This window comes from Lepeophtheirus salmonis, chromosome 12 (assembly GCF_016086655.4).
Source record: "Lepeophtheirus salmonis chromosome 12, UVic_Lsal_1.4, whole genome shotgun sequence".
NCBI lineage: Eukaryota > Metazoa > Arthropoda > Copepoda > Siphonostomatoida > Caligidae > Lepeophtheirus > Lepeophtheirus salmonis.
The window spans coordinates 4,654,735-4,672,899 of record NC_052142.2 but is presented as its reverse complement, the minus strand read 5'-3'; the positions used below and the strand labels follow the sequence as shown (position 1 = coordinate 4,672,899).

The window sequence follows — 18,165 nt, the reverse complement described above, 5'->3', positions numbered from 1 at the left end:
ATTAGTATTTTAATCATTAAATGTACCCTTTTAATCACCTTCCAAACTATGTTACCGAAGGAAATGCTGCATTTGAAACTTTTTCAGCAAAGTTATATTGAAAAAAGTCTTAAAAAGTGCAAATTGTCATAAGGAAATGCAAAAAACTTGTTTTTAGTTGAAAGTCAGTGTTATAATTATTAAATATATAATTTTGATCATGTTTTGAACTATGATATCAAAGTAAATACTGCATTTGAAGCTCTTTTGGTAGAATTAGGTTGAAGAAAGGCGTACAATGTGTAAATTTTGCTCAAAAAATGTTTTTAATTGAAAATCATTGTTTTAATTATAAAATATACAAATTAAAGAATGTTTTAAACAATGCTACTTTAGTAAATATTGTATTTGAAATATTTTGGTATAATTATGTGGAAAAATGGCTTAAATGTCCAGATTTTATAAAAAATATTTCTAGTTAAAAGTTAATGTTTCAAAAATTGAATATACAATTTTTATTTACTTTTAAACTTATCAAGGGAAATACCGCATTTGAGTTATTTTTTTTCAATAGAATTAGATAAAAAAAGGTCCAAGAAGTGTATATTTTGTTAAATAAATGAAAAAGACATTTTTTTAGATGAAAATCGGGTTATTCATGTTTTAATATACAATTTTGTGAATGTTTTGAATTATTTTACCATAAATATCACTAAATGAGAGTATTTTTAGCAGAATTATGTTGAAAAGGACATCAAAAATGTATACTTTGTTAAAGAAATGTAAAACACATGTTTCTATTATAAAATCATTGTTTTAAGCACATTTTGAATAATTTTAAGATGGTAAATACCACAGTTGATTTTTTAGGGAGATTTACGATGAAAGAAGGCTTAAAATGTACTATTTTTTTAAACAAATGTTTTCAGTTGGAAATTAATTTTAATTACCTTTTAAATTTAGAGAAGAATATGCTGCATTTGAAACTTTTTCTAACAAAATTAGTTAGAAAATGTTTTTAGCTTAAAATTTGTGTTTTAATGATTAAATATACCATTTTGAACTCGTTTTGAACAAATTTATTATAGTAAATACTACATTTGAAGTTGTTTTTGCTTATTTAGGTTGAAAAATGCTTTAAAATGGGCAAATTTAGTTCAAAAAATGTTCTTAGGTTATAATCAGTTTCTTAGTCATTATATATACAATTTTCAGGACGCTTTGAACAACCCTACCGTTGTAAATCCTGCTTTTAAAGCTGTTTTTGCAGAATTTGTTTGAAAAATGGCTTATAATAGTCATAAGGGCTGAAAAAAAAGTTTTCAGTTAGAAATTAGTGTTTTTATTGTTGCTATATAACATTTTGAGTACGTTTTGAAATATGATGCAGAAAAAATACCACATTTGAAGCTTCTTTACTATAATTTGGATAAAAAAGGCTAAAAAGTGCATATTTTGTTAAAAAAATGAAAAATACGGCGTACATTCATTTAAGCAACATTCATTTGAGAGAGGGTCATCTTAGTAACATTCATTTGAGCAAGTATTAATTTGGGCGACCTTCATTTCAGCGTTGTTGATTTAAGCGACATTTTCATGTAGTAAATATTAAAAGATCATTTACGTCATTATTAAACGTCATCAAACATCACCCACCAGAGCGGTGTTTAAAATCAAATAGGAGAAGTTTGGAATGAACAACTGAGGTTCTTATCGGATTTCGTCTCAACTCCTTAAGTGGAGGGATGAATTTAAAAGAAACAAAAACATATTGAGTGAGATGGCATTCAAACATTTTGATCGATGGACCCTCTTGGAGTAGGATCTTTAAAAAATGATCATTTCTGTTCCCCGATGTTTTGACAGTAAACCTTTGATTTATGAGCCATTTTTGACTTTTTTCAAAATTATATTACTTGTATTATGTTCTTTTTTTTAAGGAGAAAGGTTCATGGGAGTTGGGACATATATTTTTGTTTGCTCTTTCATCACTCTGCTAGCTTCATTGAATGTAGAAATATTCTGTATTCTTAAAAAAAACAAAATAATGTACTATAGATTGTTCTTGATTGTTTAACTTTTGGATTTTTCTAATTAAGAATATGGATTGGAAACCTGTGAAAAGACCTAGATGGAATGTTCTAGTTGGAATTTTTTAATAACCTAGTAAATTTTTGAAAAATCTTGATCATTTGTGGATGGTAATTTTCTTTATTGTGCCAAATAAATATTTTATTTAATTGACTGTTATGCTGATTGGTTTAATAGAAGTTACGAATTATAGAATAAAATACATTGTCACACTTACTCTGATTTAGATATAAGTATATGCTTTAACCCTAAAATGTTTTTTATTGACTAATTATCTTTTTGGTGCGTGTGCTGATAGAACATCAATATCATACAAATGTCTATTCACACTTCCCATAGGATTGTTGTTAGACACATTCTTGTTGAATATTATATCAAATAGGCGTTTTGTTGGTATGTTTCATATGTGCAAAAAAACATAGAAACATTAATATTTGAAAGTCTAATATTAATCAGTACTAGCTGACACGTCAGGTCTGATTTATTTTTACCTGGATATATGTATGTAATCGTAGCATATTAGTATTACTTAAAACTTACATTTATAATACTTTTTCCAATCTATAATTTTGTACGTTACCATCTAACCTTTTTTATCGGTAGAGGGTTCTCGTCATAATAATATGCATTTTATTCGTTTAGTCCTTGATGCTTTCATTAGCTTTTTTTCTGCGAAGAAAGGCCCCACCCCCATTGTAGGTGACGACTCAGGATATTTACATTCTACTTTTGTTGTATCATTTATCAAAATAAGCTAAAACAAATTCAATTTTGAAATTATACATTCATTTTTATATTCATTGCTCATCTACATAAAAAATCAAAAATAGTTATGCTTATTTATTTATTTTACACTGCATGGAAGACTGGAAAGACATATGGCAAGACTCTACGGAGTTATATTTTCTAGGAAAACCTTCTGCCGTTCGCATATATTCTACCGGTGTAATTATCTTCAAAAGAATCAGGAATGACTCAGATATCCTCTGGAAATGTTTCTGTGAGGATCTCAAAAGTATTTATAATTCTATCAGGAGAACTAACTATTGGTATAAAGAAATCTAATGCAATAAAACTCTTTATTTTGATTCGTATATCATCGTTTTCATTATAAATTATTTGTCCTAGCCTGACTTTTGAACTTGACTCCACAACAACTGAACCAAATGAATAAAAAAACAAATAAAAAAAACAAAAAACATCCAGCAACTTTATTCCTCTTTAGCTACAGATATAGTGTTTAGTTCAAAATCAGAATTCAAAATCAGCTAATACACTGATGGGATTAAATATGACTCCATATTTGTTCCGCATTAATCCATTCCAAAATCTATTATATGTCACATGACTCTTGTTTCGAAGAAGTGCCTAAACACATGGAATTACTTTGTCCGTGACTAGTACTTGTACCGTAAAAAAATGAAAATATTTTAGAACTAACTTTAAAAGTTTTAACTGTTTTAGTTGAATAAATAATCATTCGATTTTCATCCACTGATCCAGAATCAAATAAAAAATTGATTCTCCTGAGTTTGTAACTCTAAGGTTGGGTGAGTTTTCAAATTATTTAGCGCAACCTCCCAACCAAATACTTATGCTGATATAGCTCTAGGACTTTTACACAAACCTTCCCGCTAAAATCAACTTACTTGTGTAAATATAAATCAATTTTAGAGAATTTAAATATATGTTTAGGCCACGTAAAGTCGATTTTATTCCTAACCAACAAAGAACGCTTAATCTTCGCTAATAAGTGACGTAAGGAGCCTCCAACAAAAAATTTGAACCTATAAACCCGTGCCTTAATCCCAGAAATTAAGAAACCCTTACAAATCTTATACCTTACCCTATTATTAGATACCTTTAAAATTTAGTATAATTCCCTAATTTCACTATATACAAAAATACCACATACACCCCCCCTGAATGCTCATCATTTTATATATCCAACATCCATACAAAGAGAGATATTTCTTTTCTCATCAAGTCAAGTCTGAATCCGAAAGTTTTATTCTGATGTCGAGAAGGAAATCCCATTAAAGCACAAATGGAATATTCTGGTGTTCTTTTTGACAAAATGGGTATATACAGCCCTAACAACGATGATCCTGTATTCTTCCGATAGAGACTAAGTTGATAACTTTCTGAATTTTGCTTCAGCTTGGTACAATATTCTCATTCTTAAGCAAAATAAGAAGCCAAGATTTAAAAAAAATAAAAAAATCGCATTATGAATAAGCAAAATTGTCAATACAAAATAATTCCTATGTATTCAGCAACCGGTTGAGCAGAGTTTTGAAGCAGATATTACAACCGGCCCAATATGGTTTTATGAAAAACAAATTAATGTATAATATACCTTATGTTGTAAACCTTTTTTAGAACCATCAATGTTTCTTTAAGGACTGTTAATTTTTATAAAGCTTTTCATAAACTCTCAAACAAATTCATAATTGAACCGTTATTTAAAAAGGGATTGGGTGATTATATCGTCCAGTTGGCTGGAGTTCTTGTAGCCAAACCACAAATCATAGTTCATTATATAAAGGAATAAGCCATATTGGATAACAGAAGAGGTATGCAAGAAGAGGACCCTTCCTCTGTTCTGTTTTTTATTATGTGCGCCAACACTTTAATCCAGAAAATTCACATGGATGGTGACATAATTAGTTTTTCAGCCCTTTCGTCCCTCCCAAAGTTTGTTTTGTAACGTGGATGACTTAACTATGATTTTATGGGGGGGGGGTTATTCTACTAAAAACACTAAAGTCTCTTAAGACAGTAGTTCACAAACTTTTTTGAGTTCTACCCTTAAAATAAATTACACGATAATTTGCTACCCCTACACCTCTGACTGAGCGATATCAACCCTATAAAGTTCAATCCAGACGCAAATAGACTGAATCTAACTATGGTGATAAAAAAATAAATATTTTAATCCCATATATAGTAAAAAGTATAATAGAAAAACGAGAAGAACAACGACAAATTAATCGAATTTATTGTAAATATAAAATCAGCGATATATGTACTACTTGTAATTATTTATGTACTATTAATTTTTTTTCTGAGGTGAATAAAGTAAAAATTACGACTCACAAACAAATAACATTACAAGCTGTGCATGTGCAAATAGCTTTATAAACGAATCAAGGTCTAAATGTGACAAATGTGTACTGTGCATTTAGCAAAGCAGGTCTATTTTCGGTTCAATTTTGGACAAAGCAACTCGAAAATCATCCTGTACGTTAAACCGTAATCTGTCTTTATTTTTATATAAGTTAATAAGAAAAGGTCTACTCAAATAAATAAGTTGATCCACTTGGTTTAGGTAAATCTAAAACTGATTTAGCCAGTACTGGGTACTCATTCATCACAGAAATTCAGAATTTGTCAAGTTTTTTTAAATCAAAATCTTTGTTTTAGCGTTAGGTAACAAGGAGGTTCCATAACCGTATCTTTCATATAAGAAAACAGATGATTAGCTGTGATGGTAAAAGGGTTGAAACCAGTTAGGTTTTTGTGGAGTAAATTTGGTTAAATATTCTTTTTAAATGATCCTGAAGAGACTTAAAAAATATGTACATTCATCATTATTTAAGCTTTGATGATACTCAAACTAATCTCATTTTAAATTTTCTTTTTGGAAATCATATTGTGACCCTTCCACTGTGTCCTGCGACCCCACCACTACTTTAAGATAACTTTAGGTCTGCTTAGATGTTTTCCCCATATGTTCTGGTCTAATGATATACCCTGAAAAAACTGAAATACTCAGCCAATATCATGGACCCATTGAAAGAGCATGGCCTATCTTTAACAAGACAGAAAACATCAAGTTATTAGGGTCTTGGATTGACTGACAGTGTTGAAAAAAATGTAGAAAAAATAACCAGAAAGATTGAGAGTTCTTGTGGCATTTTTCACTTTTTTATTTTAATAACTGCGACAAAATTTAGGCATGGAAAAGGTACATAGTTCCGAATTGATTTATTTGTTACCAGTAACTCCCTATGATCAAGAAGTTGCCACACAAATTCTCATAATGAAGATGAAGTTTTTGAAATTAAATAAGAAAAAAAATATATCGGTGAAGATAATTCAAAATCTTCTGAAATATGGGCCTTTCCGTCATGTCTTTTATTGTTTTATGGAAATCTCTTAACTCCTACGTGATAGGGCAATTTGGACGGAAGAATATTTCTAGAGTGCTCATCTCTCAATGTTTTTAGAGAATATCTACAAAAATAAACCATACAAGGCTTAGAAGGGTTCTGGAAAAGCTGACAACTTACTCGGGAAGGATATCAAAGTGGTTGTTAACATCTTTGGCTCTTTAGAGAATCCCTTAAGTTGGAATTTCCTACCAAAGGTTTTCTCTGTGAAATGAAGGTACGGACGAGTGGATTCGATTTTCGAGGGAAAATAGCAAATTCAAATGAACCCATAAATAAAATAACCTTCAAAATATACAAATTAACTTATGGGAGTTATGTACCAGTTGCAAGACCTGTATTCCCAATATGTTTCCACTTTTATTTACTGAGTACGTCAGATCTTCGAAATCCAATCAAATTCCAACAGGAGATCCTTTTCTGAAATATCTGGAGAAAAGATTAATATATCACCCTGTAAGGAAGAGTTTAAGTGTTCTGAAAAATTCATTTGAAAGATAGCTAAACTATAGAATACTTTTCGGTAATCTAAAAGTAAGGCAACAGTTTTTTACGGCGGTAAACGGAAAGGTAACTTTTGTCGGAACAAGTACTAAGCCAATGATCATTTTTTTATTTTATTTTGAGAAGCTTAATTGATAAGAGTCCGTCAATGTCCTCGATGCACATGACACATGCAGCATGAATAACTATTCTCTTTCACACTAATTTCAATTCCATTTTTATATGATCAAATTCGTGCTGTAGTGAACAATTACAACATTCTGAATACTCCAAGTCTCACTCTTGATTCTATCAAACTTGTAAGTTTTTCTTAAATGTAAAATAAGAAGAAGGCTATCTTAAACTCTTTTTCTCAATCTGCAAATCATATTCTGTTATACTATTATGTGCTTAAATAGTTCTTGGGAACTGGTAAGTGATTTAAAAAAATTGACTTCTCAACTTTTGGATACTTCTACAGGAATATCTGAATGTCATTGCAATCATAAAACTTATTGAGTAAGGAATCATCTTCTAAATAACAAAATTACTTTTCACCATATTATATTGTTACACCAAAGAATATCTAGTGTCTCCAAAAAAATGAACTAATTACCGATAATATGTAGATAATTAAGAAACCAAGAAAGTGCTTGGTTATTTCTAAAAAAAATGTCACTCCAAAGTAGACAATTCTTTTAATTTCTATACCGAAAAAAGTGTCATATAAAAAAATAAATTATAAAAATTTATGTATTTTTTTAAAGAATCAAATTTTTAAAAAAACTTCAAAAGAAAAAGAAAATCATATTTATTTTTTCTAGGCCTCACTCATCCTAAAATCGTCCCTGATGCTTGGAAGACATAAGATAGCCAAGAAGGAATGTATTTTATTGAGAGGGTACGCTGGAGGAATCGTTCCGACGTTTCTTAAGTTAAGGATGTGAAAATGACTCCTTATTCTTGTCACTCATGAGAATGAACTCTTTTTATGACTTAGATAAGGAACACTGCATAAGACTGGATACCCTCATCATTCATAGTTATCAATGAGTAAGACACAGCAAGGATGGAATGTTACTTTTTTGTAATTTTCTTTTGGGTTCATCGTTGGACGTCTCTACTAATGAGTAACGCTGGGGTTTGGTCAAATAAAGTACTGTTTTGAGATTAGAAAAGTCAAACCGTTGGTAAAATTTCCCTTTTTTTTATTTATTCATTCTTTTCAAATTATTGCTTTGCTGTCCAAGAATCTAATGTTCGCCGAGTACCTTTGAGTTTGTACAATAAAATTAGTGAAGTCCCAAAATATCTCTCCTTTTTTTAAAGAATCAAATTTTTAAAAAGGTTCGAAAGAAAAGGTCAATCACATTAATTTTTTTATGGTCTCACTCATCCTAAAATCGTCTCTTATGGTTGGAAAACATAAGATAGGCAAGAAGGAATGCATTTTATTGAGAGGTAACCCTGGAGGAATTGTTCTGACTTTTCATAAGTAAAGGATAAAAAAAGTTTCACCATACGCCTGGATTGAAATTAATGGAGGCCATGAAATTTGGAGCTCCCTACCAGACGACAACAAAATATTTTGTCGAATATGTCAATGTAAGTACTCTTACAGCACCAATCCAGAGTCAAACGACACTTAATGTCGTCGTCCCTGGCTCGTGTAGCTGTTAATGAGAGTAAAGACAACCAGGAACTATCAATGACAGCTATATTGATAGGTCCTTTGGATGGCCGTTTCTTGGGTCGTCCTTATATAATCAACATGATGGATATAAAAGGTGCAAATGCAATTTAATGCTGCAAATTTGGTCGTTCAGAGTATTCGACTAACTCTTGGTTTGGACTTTAATAAAAATAACTTAAAAGTTTTCATCGCAGATGGAGTGTCCTACTGTAAAAAGTGGACGAAGACCTCAAAAGAAGCTATCTACAAATTGAAATATATTATGGGTGTAGCTCATGGACTCCATAACGTGGCTGAACTTGCACGTAAATAATTCACAAAGACAAACGACCTCATTCCAAAAAAGTGTTTTTGAATGCAGGCTAAGAAAACTGAACTTTACTGCTTCTTACCAAATTCTCTTACCTCCAGCACCTACTGTCATAGACTAGGGAACTTGGTTGAAAGCAGTTTATTACTATTTCAATAAGATCGAAGTAATCAGGGAATATTTAAACAACCTTAATGAAAAAACAATAAAGGTCGTTAAAGCTAAGGACATTATAAATGATGAGTTGATTTATGATGAATTGTCAATAATTAATCATAATCTCAATCCAATTACCAAGGCTATTACCACGTTAGAAGGAAGACTCCCTTTACTGGTTAGCTTGACTATTGTAGAACATTGACGTGACGATATCAAGCTACAACCATTCTAAACAAAATTATATACATTTATAGATGAAAATCCAGCGTACAACGATTTGTGAGACCTAGCAAATTCTGATTAGACAATTTACAGAAACACACCTGTTTGAAGTTATTAACACTAAATATTAGAAGATTTTCTTGTGAGTTAAAGAGGATTTTCAGCATATTGAGAGCCATTCATACAAAAATAAGATTCTGTGAATCAGATATTAGATTCGTAAGAGTAAGTATTTATCAATTAACTTTTTTAAGAATAAATAACATTTATTCCTCAATACAGGAATATGGTCAAGAACAACAGCATGAATGTTCTGAAAGAGGGGCTTAGCTTCAAATGGCGTGCAAATAGTTTATCCAGCATCAATTTCTTCCTGTAAATACTTGGGTAAGTTATTATTAATGTATTTAAATATTCAAAAATTAATTAAACAAATACTTCTTCAAATTTAGTATATAGCTATATGTTCATAATCTCCGAAATAAGGTGTTAGAGAACTAAAGTAATATGGTTAAGAACAACAGCATGAATCGTATCAAAGGGGATCTTAGCTTTAAATGGCGTGGAAATAGTTGTTCTAACATCAGTTTCTTTGGGTTAAGAATTGGGTATTCTCCATGGATTCCAACATGTTGAAATACAATTTATTTGAGATAAGTATAAGTCGTTTTAAATAATGAACATATATTAATTTCCTTTTTCTTTCCTCAGCTTTACAAATTACTTAAATGACGAAAAATGAGGGTTCTACAAGGAATTTGAAGTATGATATGAAAAAGACAGATTTTCATTTTTACTCATAATTAGTATATTTTTTTCTGTATAAAAATGTCTCATTATTTTTGTAAATTTATAATTTACATTTGTCCCTAATAACTTGTTGAATCCATTTGTAATGTTTTATTTTAATAACTTAAATTTCGTTTAATTTGTAAATATCCTATTAGCAACTTTTATTAATATTTGTTAATAAATAGGTATAATAATATATAAATTTGGAAGTTTTTTCATGAAGTGAATCAGGTATTCCTAAGTTTGAAAATTTTAACTACTTTTTATATTCACTCTTCAAGTGTAATATGAAATATAGAAGATTCTCATTTTTATACCAGCATCACGTGATATTCTCTCCTCCGAACCCGTAACTTTTAATCAATAGTACCATATGTCTCGTTTCAACTTTTTACACACACTCGGTCGATGCCGAGTCTTACTCATTAGAAAATACTGTTATCAGAAAAATAATCTAGCATGATCATCAAATTTAATTAATGCTTTCTTTCGAGTCCCCTTTCATTATTCTACACGAAATTTATTATTGACGAAGACTCTTTATTAAATTATATATTAGTGTGGTTAAAGGTATAAATTTTAAGTATTATCAGAAGGAAAATAAACCCACCAAAAATTAGATAATAATCCTAACAATTTTAAGGCGATTTGGGAGGAGAGTAGCTGAACTGTAATGTCGATCTTCAAAATACTATAAGTACAAAAAAGATATACGCTTATAACTACTTGTATAATGTACATAGAGTAGATTTAATCCCATTTCTTGTATATGTATACCAATTTGCTTATTTTATAAGCAAATTGTATTATGTCCATTTAAAAAAATCTAATGATGAGCTGTTAATTTTTCTTTTTATTCATTATAAAACTAAATTGATCGATAGATATAATTAATAAAACATACTTTGCAATTTATTACTTTAAGCATTATTTTTCCTTTACTTAAGGAAATAACATCCAGTTTTTATGAATAAATAGTCATTAAAATCATCTCCTCTAATGACAGTGGATTCCCTTTCATTTTTGTATCGATACTATGATATCTCTCTGAAAAGTATGAGAAAAGAATTAATGTTTTTTAACCTATAATTGGCTTACCATGAGCTAAGTGTAGTCTAACCATTACAGTCATGTAGGATTCAGAAGAAATTATTTTGTTTTTGACAAACCTTAAGATGAGACATTCAAGAACTTTATTGGATACTGTCACTCCTGCTTCCCATAAAATGAATCTTAGGTTAAAACTTGATGTTTTTGACGTTTGATTTTGAGCATACTTTAAAAATGCACTCTATTTAAGGAAAAAGTAAATAAATAAGTATAAAAGTACTATCAAATTTACCTTCCAAAATTGTAAAAGGTGAAAAATAGCCGGTATTTCCGTCATATTTAATCTTCCACTGATGTTAAAATCTCTTAGCATAACTAAACTTTTACATAACTCTAAGGATGGTCTTTCTAATAAGTATGTTTTCCAATTATTTCGAAGAACTTTGTAAAGAATTGTAGCATCAATGTCATGAGGATATTTTGCTATTAATTTGTTGATTAAAAAACTGTTTTGATTCTGAAATAATAATAAATAGTTATTGTCATATTATCATTCTTGAACTTCATTACATTATAATATATGTAATTATCAATAAAATTCATCTTTGTTCATGAAAAACAATGTTGACTTTAAATTAATTCACATTTTATATGGTGAGAAAGAAGAAATTTAGTATATAAATATCAATATGCTCTATCAGCTACACCTTTGAACGTGCGTTTTTTTAGTAAGATATCCATAGATAAAAACGCCCTTCATTCGATGTATAGAACATGAAACACTAAAATGGATCTGGGTATGTGCTTAAAATGAGTGCGAAAGTATTTCCTCATATTAAAAAAATCAAGCAAAACTTTAACAGTTCATATCTTACCCATTTGAAAGAATAATTATTATTTTTTTAATAAGAAGTTTAAACATTAAACAATATTCATGTTAATGACATAGAATATATAATGTATATACATTATATGTTTCTCGCTTGGACACTTTTATTATATAAACAAATAAATAAATAACTTTTATGTAACTAATTTTACATATAAGTTAAACTTCTTATATTAAGCTATTATTTTTCAAAATTCCACCCTCTGCAGCTATACATATCTCCAGCCTTTTCCTAAGCCTTTGACATAATAAATTTATGGTCGACCCTGACATTTTGGATATTTTGTTGGTATGTATCACAGGCATTTTTCTAAATGGTCATCCAATGGTATCCATGGTCATAGTAGTCAAATGGATTCAAGTATAGTGATGACCGTGATAAAAGTCCTTTCAACAGAATCCTCCTGATCCTAACTATATTTTTATTAGGAATAAGTGACTGTTGATGTGAAATATGAGGCCCCATCTTAAGTCCATACCCAAATCTCAAATCGCATTGTAGACGTTAAGGAAAGGAAAAACATTGTAGGCTAGGATACTTTTACATTGGATTCCGTCAATTTTGCCATTTACCCAGACTGGAAGAAAGGCTTTAACAGTCAAATTTATCCCATTATCATGAATAATTGAGGATACTTTGGCCTTCCCATACATCTCATACTTAGGGCTGCATCTTTTTGATTCCTAGAGATGTATGTGGTGTTCATGGAATTGTACAAACACTCCATAATTAATATTTTAAATAAAAAAGGAACAATAAATAATCTGTTCATATCCTTTCTTCAGGATCTGGAACATTTGATAAAAGTTAAAACAAATTATTAAAACTCTCGAGTCAACAAAGCATCTCTAAATATTTTATTATAAATAAAATTAAAGAATAAAGAGGTTGTTGTTGTTACAAAAATGTGCCAGTGATATTAAAATATTTTGTGCAGGGTGGGGCAGCAAAAGGTACACTGCTAATCAATTTATATATTCTCATTAATATAAAGAGGTTGATATATTATTTTAATATATTCTGTTTCCGTTGTCCTTTTTACATAAACAAACTATACTAAACATTTCATCATCATCTGTGAGTAACAAGCAAAAAGGCAGCGCATCTCTAGATCCCCCAAATGTTGGAGTTGATGTGATGAACATTACGAAGATTGTTAAGTGTTCTAGGAGTGTGATATTTAAGTTGGCAAAGATATAATAAAAAATGGAGAATACCTCTCCAGGATGTCAGGAAATGAAGGGCATAATTTATATAGGGATACTAAGTTCTTGTTAAGTTTGGAGAAGAATATAAAGTAAGATCCCCTAAGTTGATGGATCGCTTCGCCAGCAACTTCTTTGTGGCTCAAGGGTTTACCACAACAAATATCCGGCCCAAACAATGGTCATTGGCGTTGTGGCCTCTGATGGCAAGAAGAAACCTCCGATCTTTTTCAAGGTTGCACCAAAAATAGGTCAGGAGGCCTACTATAAGAGTCTTTGGTACACTATCTTTCCATGGCTGAAGACTGACTATCCGGATGGTAGCTATGTGTGGACTCAGGACGGCGCCCCCTCTCATACATCTGCCAAGGGGCAAAAGATCTGCGAAGATAACATGGTTCGATAGTGTGGTTGTCAGGAGTTTGTCATCAACTCCTGCATGGCCTTCAGGCGACGTGTAAGGGCTGTGGTTGATAATAAAGCGGGCCATATTGAGTGAAAAAACCTTGCCTACATGTTTTGTTGGCATTTTTAAAAACCTATTATTGAAATATATAATTATTGATGTATTTCTAAATCCATCTCTCAAGTCCACGTTTTGTTGCCCTACCCTGTATGTTAAATTTAACTCCATTTTACAATAATATACATAAAGTATGCATAATATATACTACTACACAATATATATTTGAGCTAGTTTCTGCTATTTAGGAAGAGTAAATCAATTTTCTATTATACGATTTTATTAAATAGTCATGTTATAATAATTTCTTACTTAGCTCTTTTTTCAATCAAATTGCAAAGAAATCTTCAACCTGTTTGCTAAATTGTTGTTGCTGTAGCCTTAAGTAAAAACATATTTTATAGAATCGAAGAACAATAGCAAAGAAATTAAACATCATCAATATAAATATTCAAGCTTGGATATTGAAAGGTAAAATCTACGGCGTTCACTCCTTCTGTTCATTTTTGAACGAATGAACGATGAAGGGGAAAAAATCAACGGTGGTCATTTTTATGGTTTTTATTATTATTTTCCCTTAAGATTACAACAATTATGTTTGCTTGATTATGCTTATAATTATTATTATCTTTGAGGGTGACTAAAATAAAGTAAATATATATTGAAAAATCATGGATCTAATTTTGTATGTACAATTATTATTAATAACTATGTAAATTGATTATTTTTATGAAATGTCTCACAACAAACCATTTATAAATCACTTAATTATGAAATTGTCATGTAAAAATAGGTATTCTAGGTTAGATTAGAGTTCAATTTTCCACATACCCATTCATTTTTTTATTGGTAAATATTTCAATAAAATTTGAATTTTATTGAAGATACGATTGTGAACATAGATTAAAATTAAACGCATTCATTGTGATGCTTGTAAATATGTAAGGTAACAATTTTTGGTACCCGGCATGATTGGTCTCAGATAATGTGATATGTATCACAAATTTTTTTGTATTCTTTTATTTATATGACAAAGGGATTAGTTTTAGCAATCGATGTACCTTTTAGCGATAGTGTCTAGTTGTATATTTAGTTTATTATATACATCTTTGAAATGTTAATCCTGACAAATATATTATTCTTTAAATGATTGAAGCCCCAATGCAATAGTCTTATTTACAGGCTATTACCCTGTCCGCTGCTTTCTGTAATTAAGTAATCTTTCTTGGAACAGTACATTATGTATCACCAGGGAATGAGGTTAGGACCAAGTAGGACATAATTAATACGGTCTTGAAATTTTAAATGTTTTAAATTTTAAAATGTCCTACATAATTTTTGGTTCCTTTACTTCCGATCTTATTTGTACTATCTAATTTAATGGCTGATTTTTTTTCCTACTAGGGAGCCCTAATTTGCTCGGTAGTTGAGATTACACCAAAGTTTCCTCTTTAGTTATTATAATCATTGATATTTACAGAAGTGCCTTATTATCAAGGGATTAATACCATATCAGAATATATCTCATATGAATTTAAACTATCTAGTCTTACAGATTACGAACAGGACCCAGTGGCTGTACAGGTAAAGCACTGGTCCCTAAAGCAATTCACACTCTACTACAACTGCGTTTTTAAACATTTATGCCCCCTATATAATATGCTATAGCACACTCCGAACCTTATGTTGTGTAAGTGAACGAACAGCTGGGCCCCAGGTAGATCATGTCCCATCATCACAAATTATCCAAGGATCGAACGACTCTTTTTATTTGCCCAAAAATACACACCGGCCCTTAAGTTGAACAGTATAAGTACAAGGCCTTGAAGCAGTTACACCTCATTGCACCACCTTTCTAAGAATCAATGACCCCTTCGAGTATGTTACAATATACCCTGGCACACAGAGTCTGTAGTAGTGGGCCGAAGGAAAGTAAAATTCTTCAGCATTTCACATGTATAACCTGAGGACCAGGATCTATTGTGGTATATTACGAGGTTGCTTGATGCTCGGGGATGCCTGGAAACGCATCAGTGCTAGATTCGAACCACATTCGAACCAAATACTATTGTGCTGTGCTTATCAAATGGTTCTTAATTGGTATAATTAATATAAAAATATTTTTCTGCAAAAGAACAATCTTTAATTCACTTATATGACATACATATCAGTATGTCAACACTACCTTTTAACATACTATCATTTTATATGGAATTGAATTATGCAATCTTATATGTCAACAAATTTAATATCATTTTTTGGCCAAATGTCAGTATCAACACTACCTTTTAACATAATATCATTTTATATGGAATTGAATTATGCAATCTTATATGTCAACAAATTTAATATCATTTTTTGGCCAAATGTCAGTACTTCGGTGAAAAGCTATTCGGCCAAAATGTTTTCCCCCAATTGTCTGAAAATTTTGATGAGTAAAGGTCTTTTCAGTTATGTTGCCAAGAAGTTTGAGCCTTTCCTCTTTTTGTTGTGTACTATTTTTCACTGACTGATTTTAGTGTATATTTAACGCAACCTTTCAATTTTTATGACGTAAAGTGAAAGGTGGAAGATAATAGAAAAAATAGCAAAGATTTCATTGTAAGAAGTGAAGGCGAAGTTTTCAGAAGAATTGAGATTTGCACCTCATCTCAGGTTTTTGGGATTTTCTGGAACATATATTACATATATATAAGTTGGTATTAAAAACTAGAGCTCTGAAAACTTTTTTTTTAAATTTTAGATGCTCTCCAACTTCTTAATTGCACCAGATTGATTGTTAAGAAATTTTTTTCTAATGTTTTAGAAGTAACTATTATTACGAGCAATTTTGATGTACAATGATTTATCCCTGCTATGAAATTGCATCCTTGAAATAAATGATTAATTTTGATAGACTTTAGTTTTTTTTAAAGATGAGTTTGGCTATAAGTATTAATAATTCACAAGTTTTGAATTTGTAAAAACCATACTGTTATCATGGTCCATTCTATTTTGCATCCTCAAGAGTTGATATTAAAAAAAGGACTATAGGTATATCTTAAAGCAAGACAGTACCATAAATATTGTTTAAAAATAAGTCCTATAGTATAATTGCTTGCAATCTATTCAAGCAAAAAAGAAAATTAGAAAATTATTTTATTTGTTTAACAATATTTAACATATTGTAAAATATAGTTTAGAATGAAGATCTTATATTTTTGTAATAATTAAATTTAGATTGATCCAAAATTATGTATTATTTTATAATTTTTATAATAATGTTATCATAGCTATATTGCTTTTCTTTTTTATTAATGGGAATGATGAATTTAGAAAAAATATATGAGTATTGTTGGAAAAAATATACAATTTGAGTTATAATTAAATATTTTAAGTAGGTAAACCTACACAAAAATAATAGAAATATTTTTTTTCATTTTGCCATTCTCTTCTCGTACTCTTCAATTGATAGTTCAGTTACCCCTTTTTTATATCGAAATAAAATACCTAGGATTTACTCTGGCATAAATTCTATAAAATATTTTTGTAGTTAAATACAGTATCGCTGAATTTTTTTTAGATTTTGTTAAAAAATATTATGTAATGGTATTACTTACAAATTCTGTATTGCTTTCAAACTCAGAGAAAACGTTACGAAATAATACGTTGTCTTCATTGACTTCCCTAAAAATATTTACAAATATAAAAAAAATATTTTAATTAATTTAATTTCTTATTATTTGATATTGATATTGTTGTGTTAAGTGTATTCTTGAATCAAATACCATACATTCTTAGAAATATAAGTCGTTTACTAAATTAAATAAAATTACCACTATTACATCATGAAAACATTGATGATCAACAAAAATATTAATGATTACTCCATGCAATTGAAGTCCAATTAATATTCTTCACTGTGAATTAACAGAATCTTATCGTCGCTCATCGTTAAATCCATCTAGGGAGCACTATCTACATGCAAAGAGAGTGGACACATTTTAAGGAAATACATGGTTTAACATTAAAAATCCTCTTATTTCTATGTCACTAAAAAAATCTTTAATTTAATCAGATTATGACAATGGGTAGTGATTTAATTAATTAATCAACCAAATGACTTCATTCGGGAATATGCCTTGTGTATCCATGAGATACATTCGTCTGCTGAGCGGAATCCATTCATTCGCCTCCTTGTTCAGCTTTCCTGTTTTGTCAGAAAGAGTTGGTAGATGAGTTCATCTTCTATTCATCTTCATTTAGATGATAATGTAAAAGAAGTTCAATCCTTGGAATATATTTTCTCAGTAACCCAGGAATTATTCCTGAAGAAAGCGAAGAGCTGAAATTGCTTCGGATGAGAATTGGATTCAAAGAAAGTCAAGATAATTTAAATTCGAAAAATATTTACACTATTTTGTTCTTAAATTAATTTTTATTTTAAACGGAATAGTAGCGAAGGACTTTTTTTAGCCTATTACTCACAACGTGCATTATCGATCTTTTTTTTTTTTTATTAAACGGCAATATTGTCGAATCATTACTGTTAAAAATGAACAATATTATCAGAGGGACTTTGAACCTTTATTAAAATTTGCATGGGATTATTAATAAATAACTATGTCATTGGCTGTAAGAGTACTTTTGCATATTATTTTGTTAATCACACAA

General features: G+C 29.9%; 1 protein-coding gene across 12 annotated transcripts in view; it reads right to left on the bottom strand.

The window, feature by feature from the left end:
• Window positions 1-10,739: 10,739 nt before the first annotated feature.
• Window positions 10,740-18,165, bottom strand: part of LOC121126762 (calpain-11) — a 99,561-nt gene continuing 92,135 nt past the window's right edge. For all 12 annotated transcript variants that reach the window (XM_071892277.1, XM_040722099.2, XM_071892278.1 and 9 more), the window contains 4 exons: window positions 17,112-17,178; window positions 11,247-11,471; window positions 11,003-11,195; window positions 10,740-10,951 (listed from right to left, as the gene is read on the bottom strand). In XM_071892277.1, the coding sequence (XP_071748378.1) occupies window positions 10,869-10,951; window positions 11,003-11,195; window positions 11,247-11,471; window positions 17,112-17,178 (568 nt within the window). In that variant the 3' untranslated portion in view covers window positions 10,740-10,868. The remainder of the gene's footprint in view (window positions 10,952-11,002; window positions 11,196-11,246; window positions 11,472-17,111; window positions 17,179-18,165) is intronic.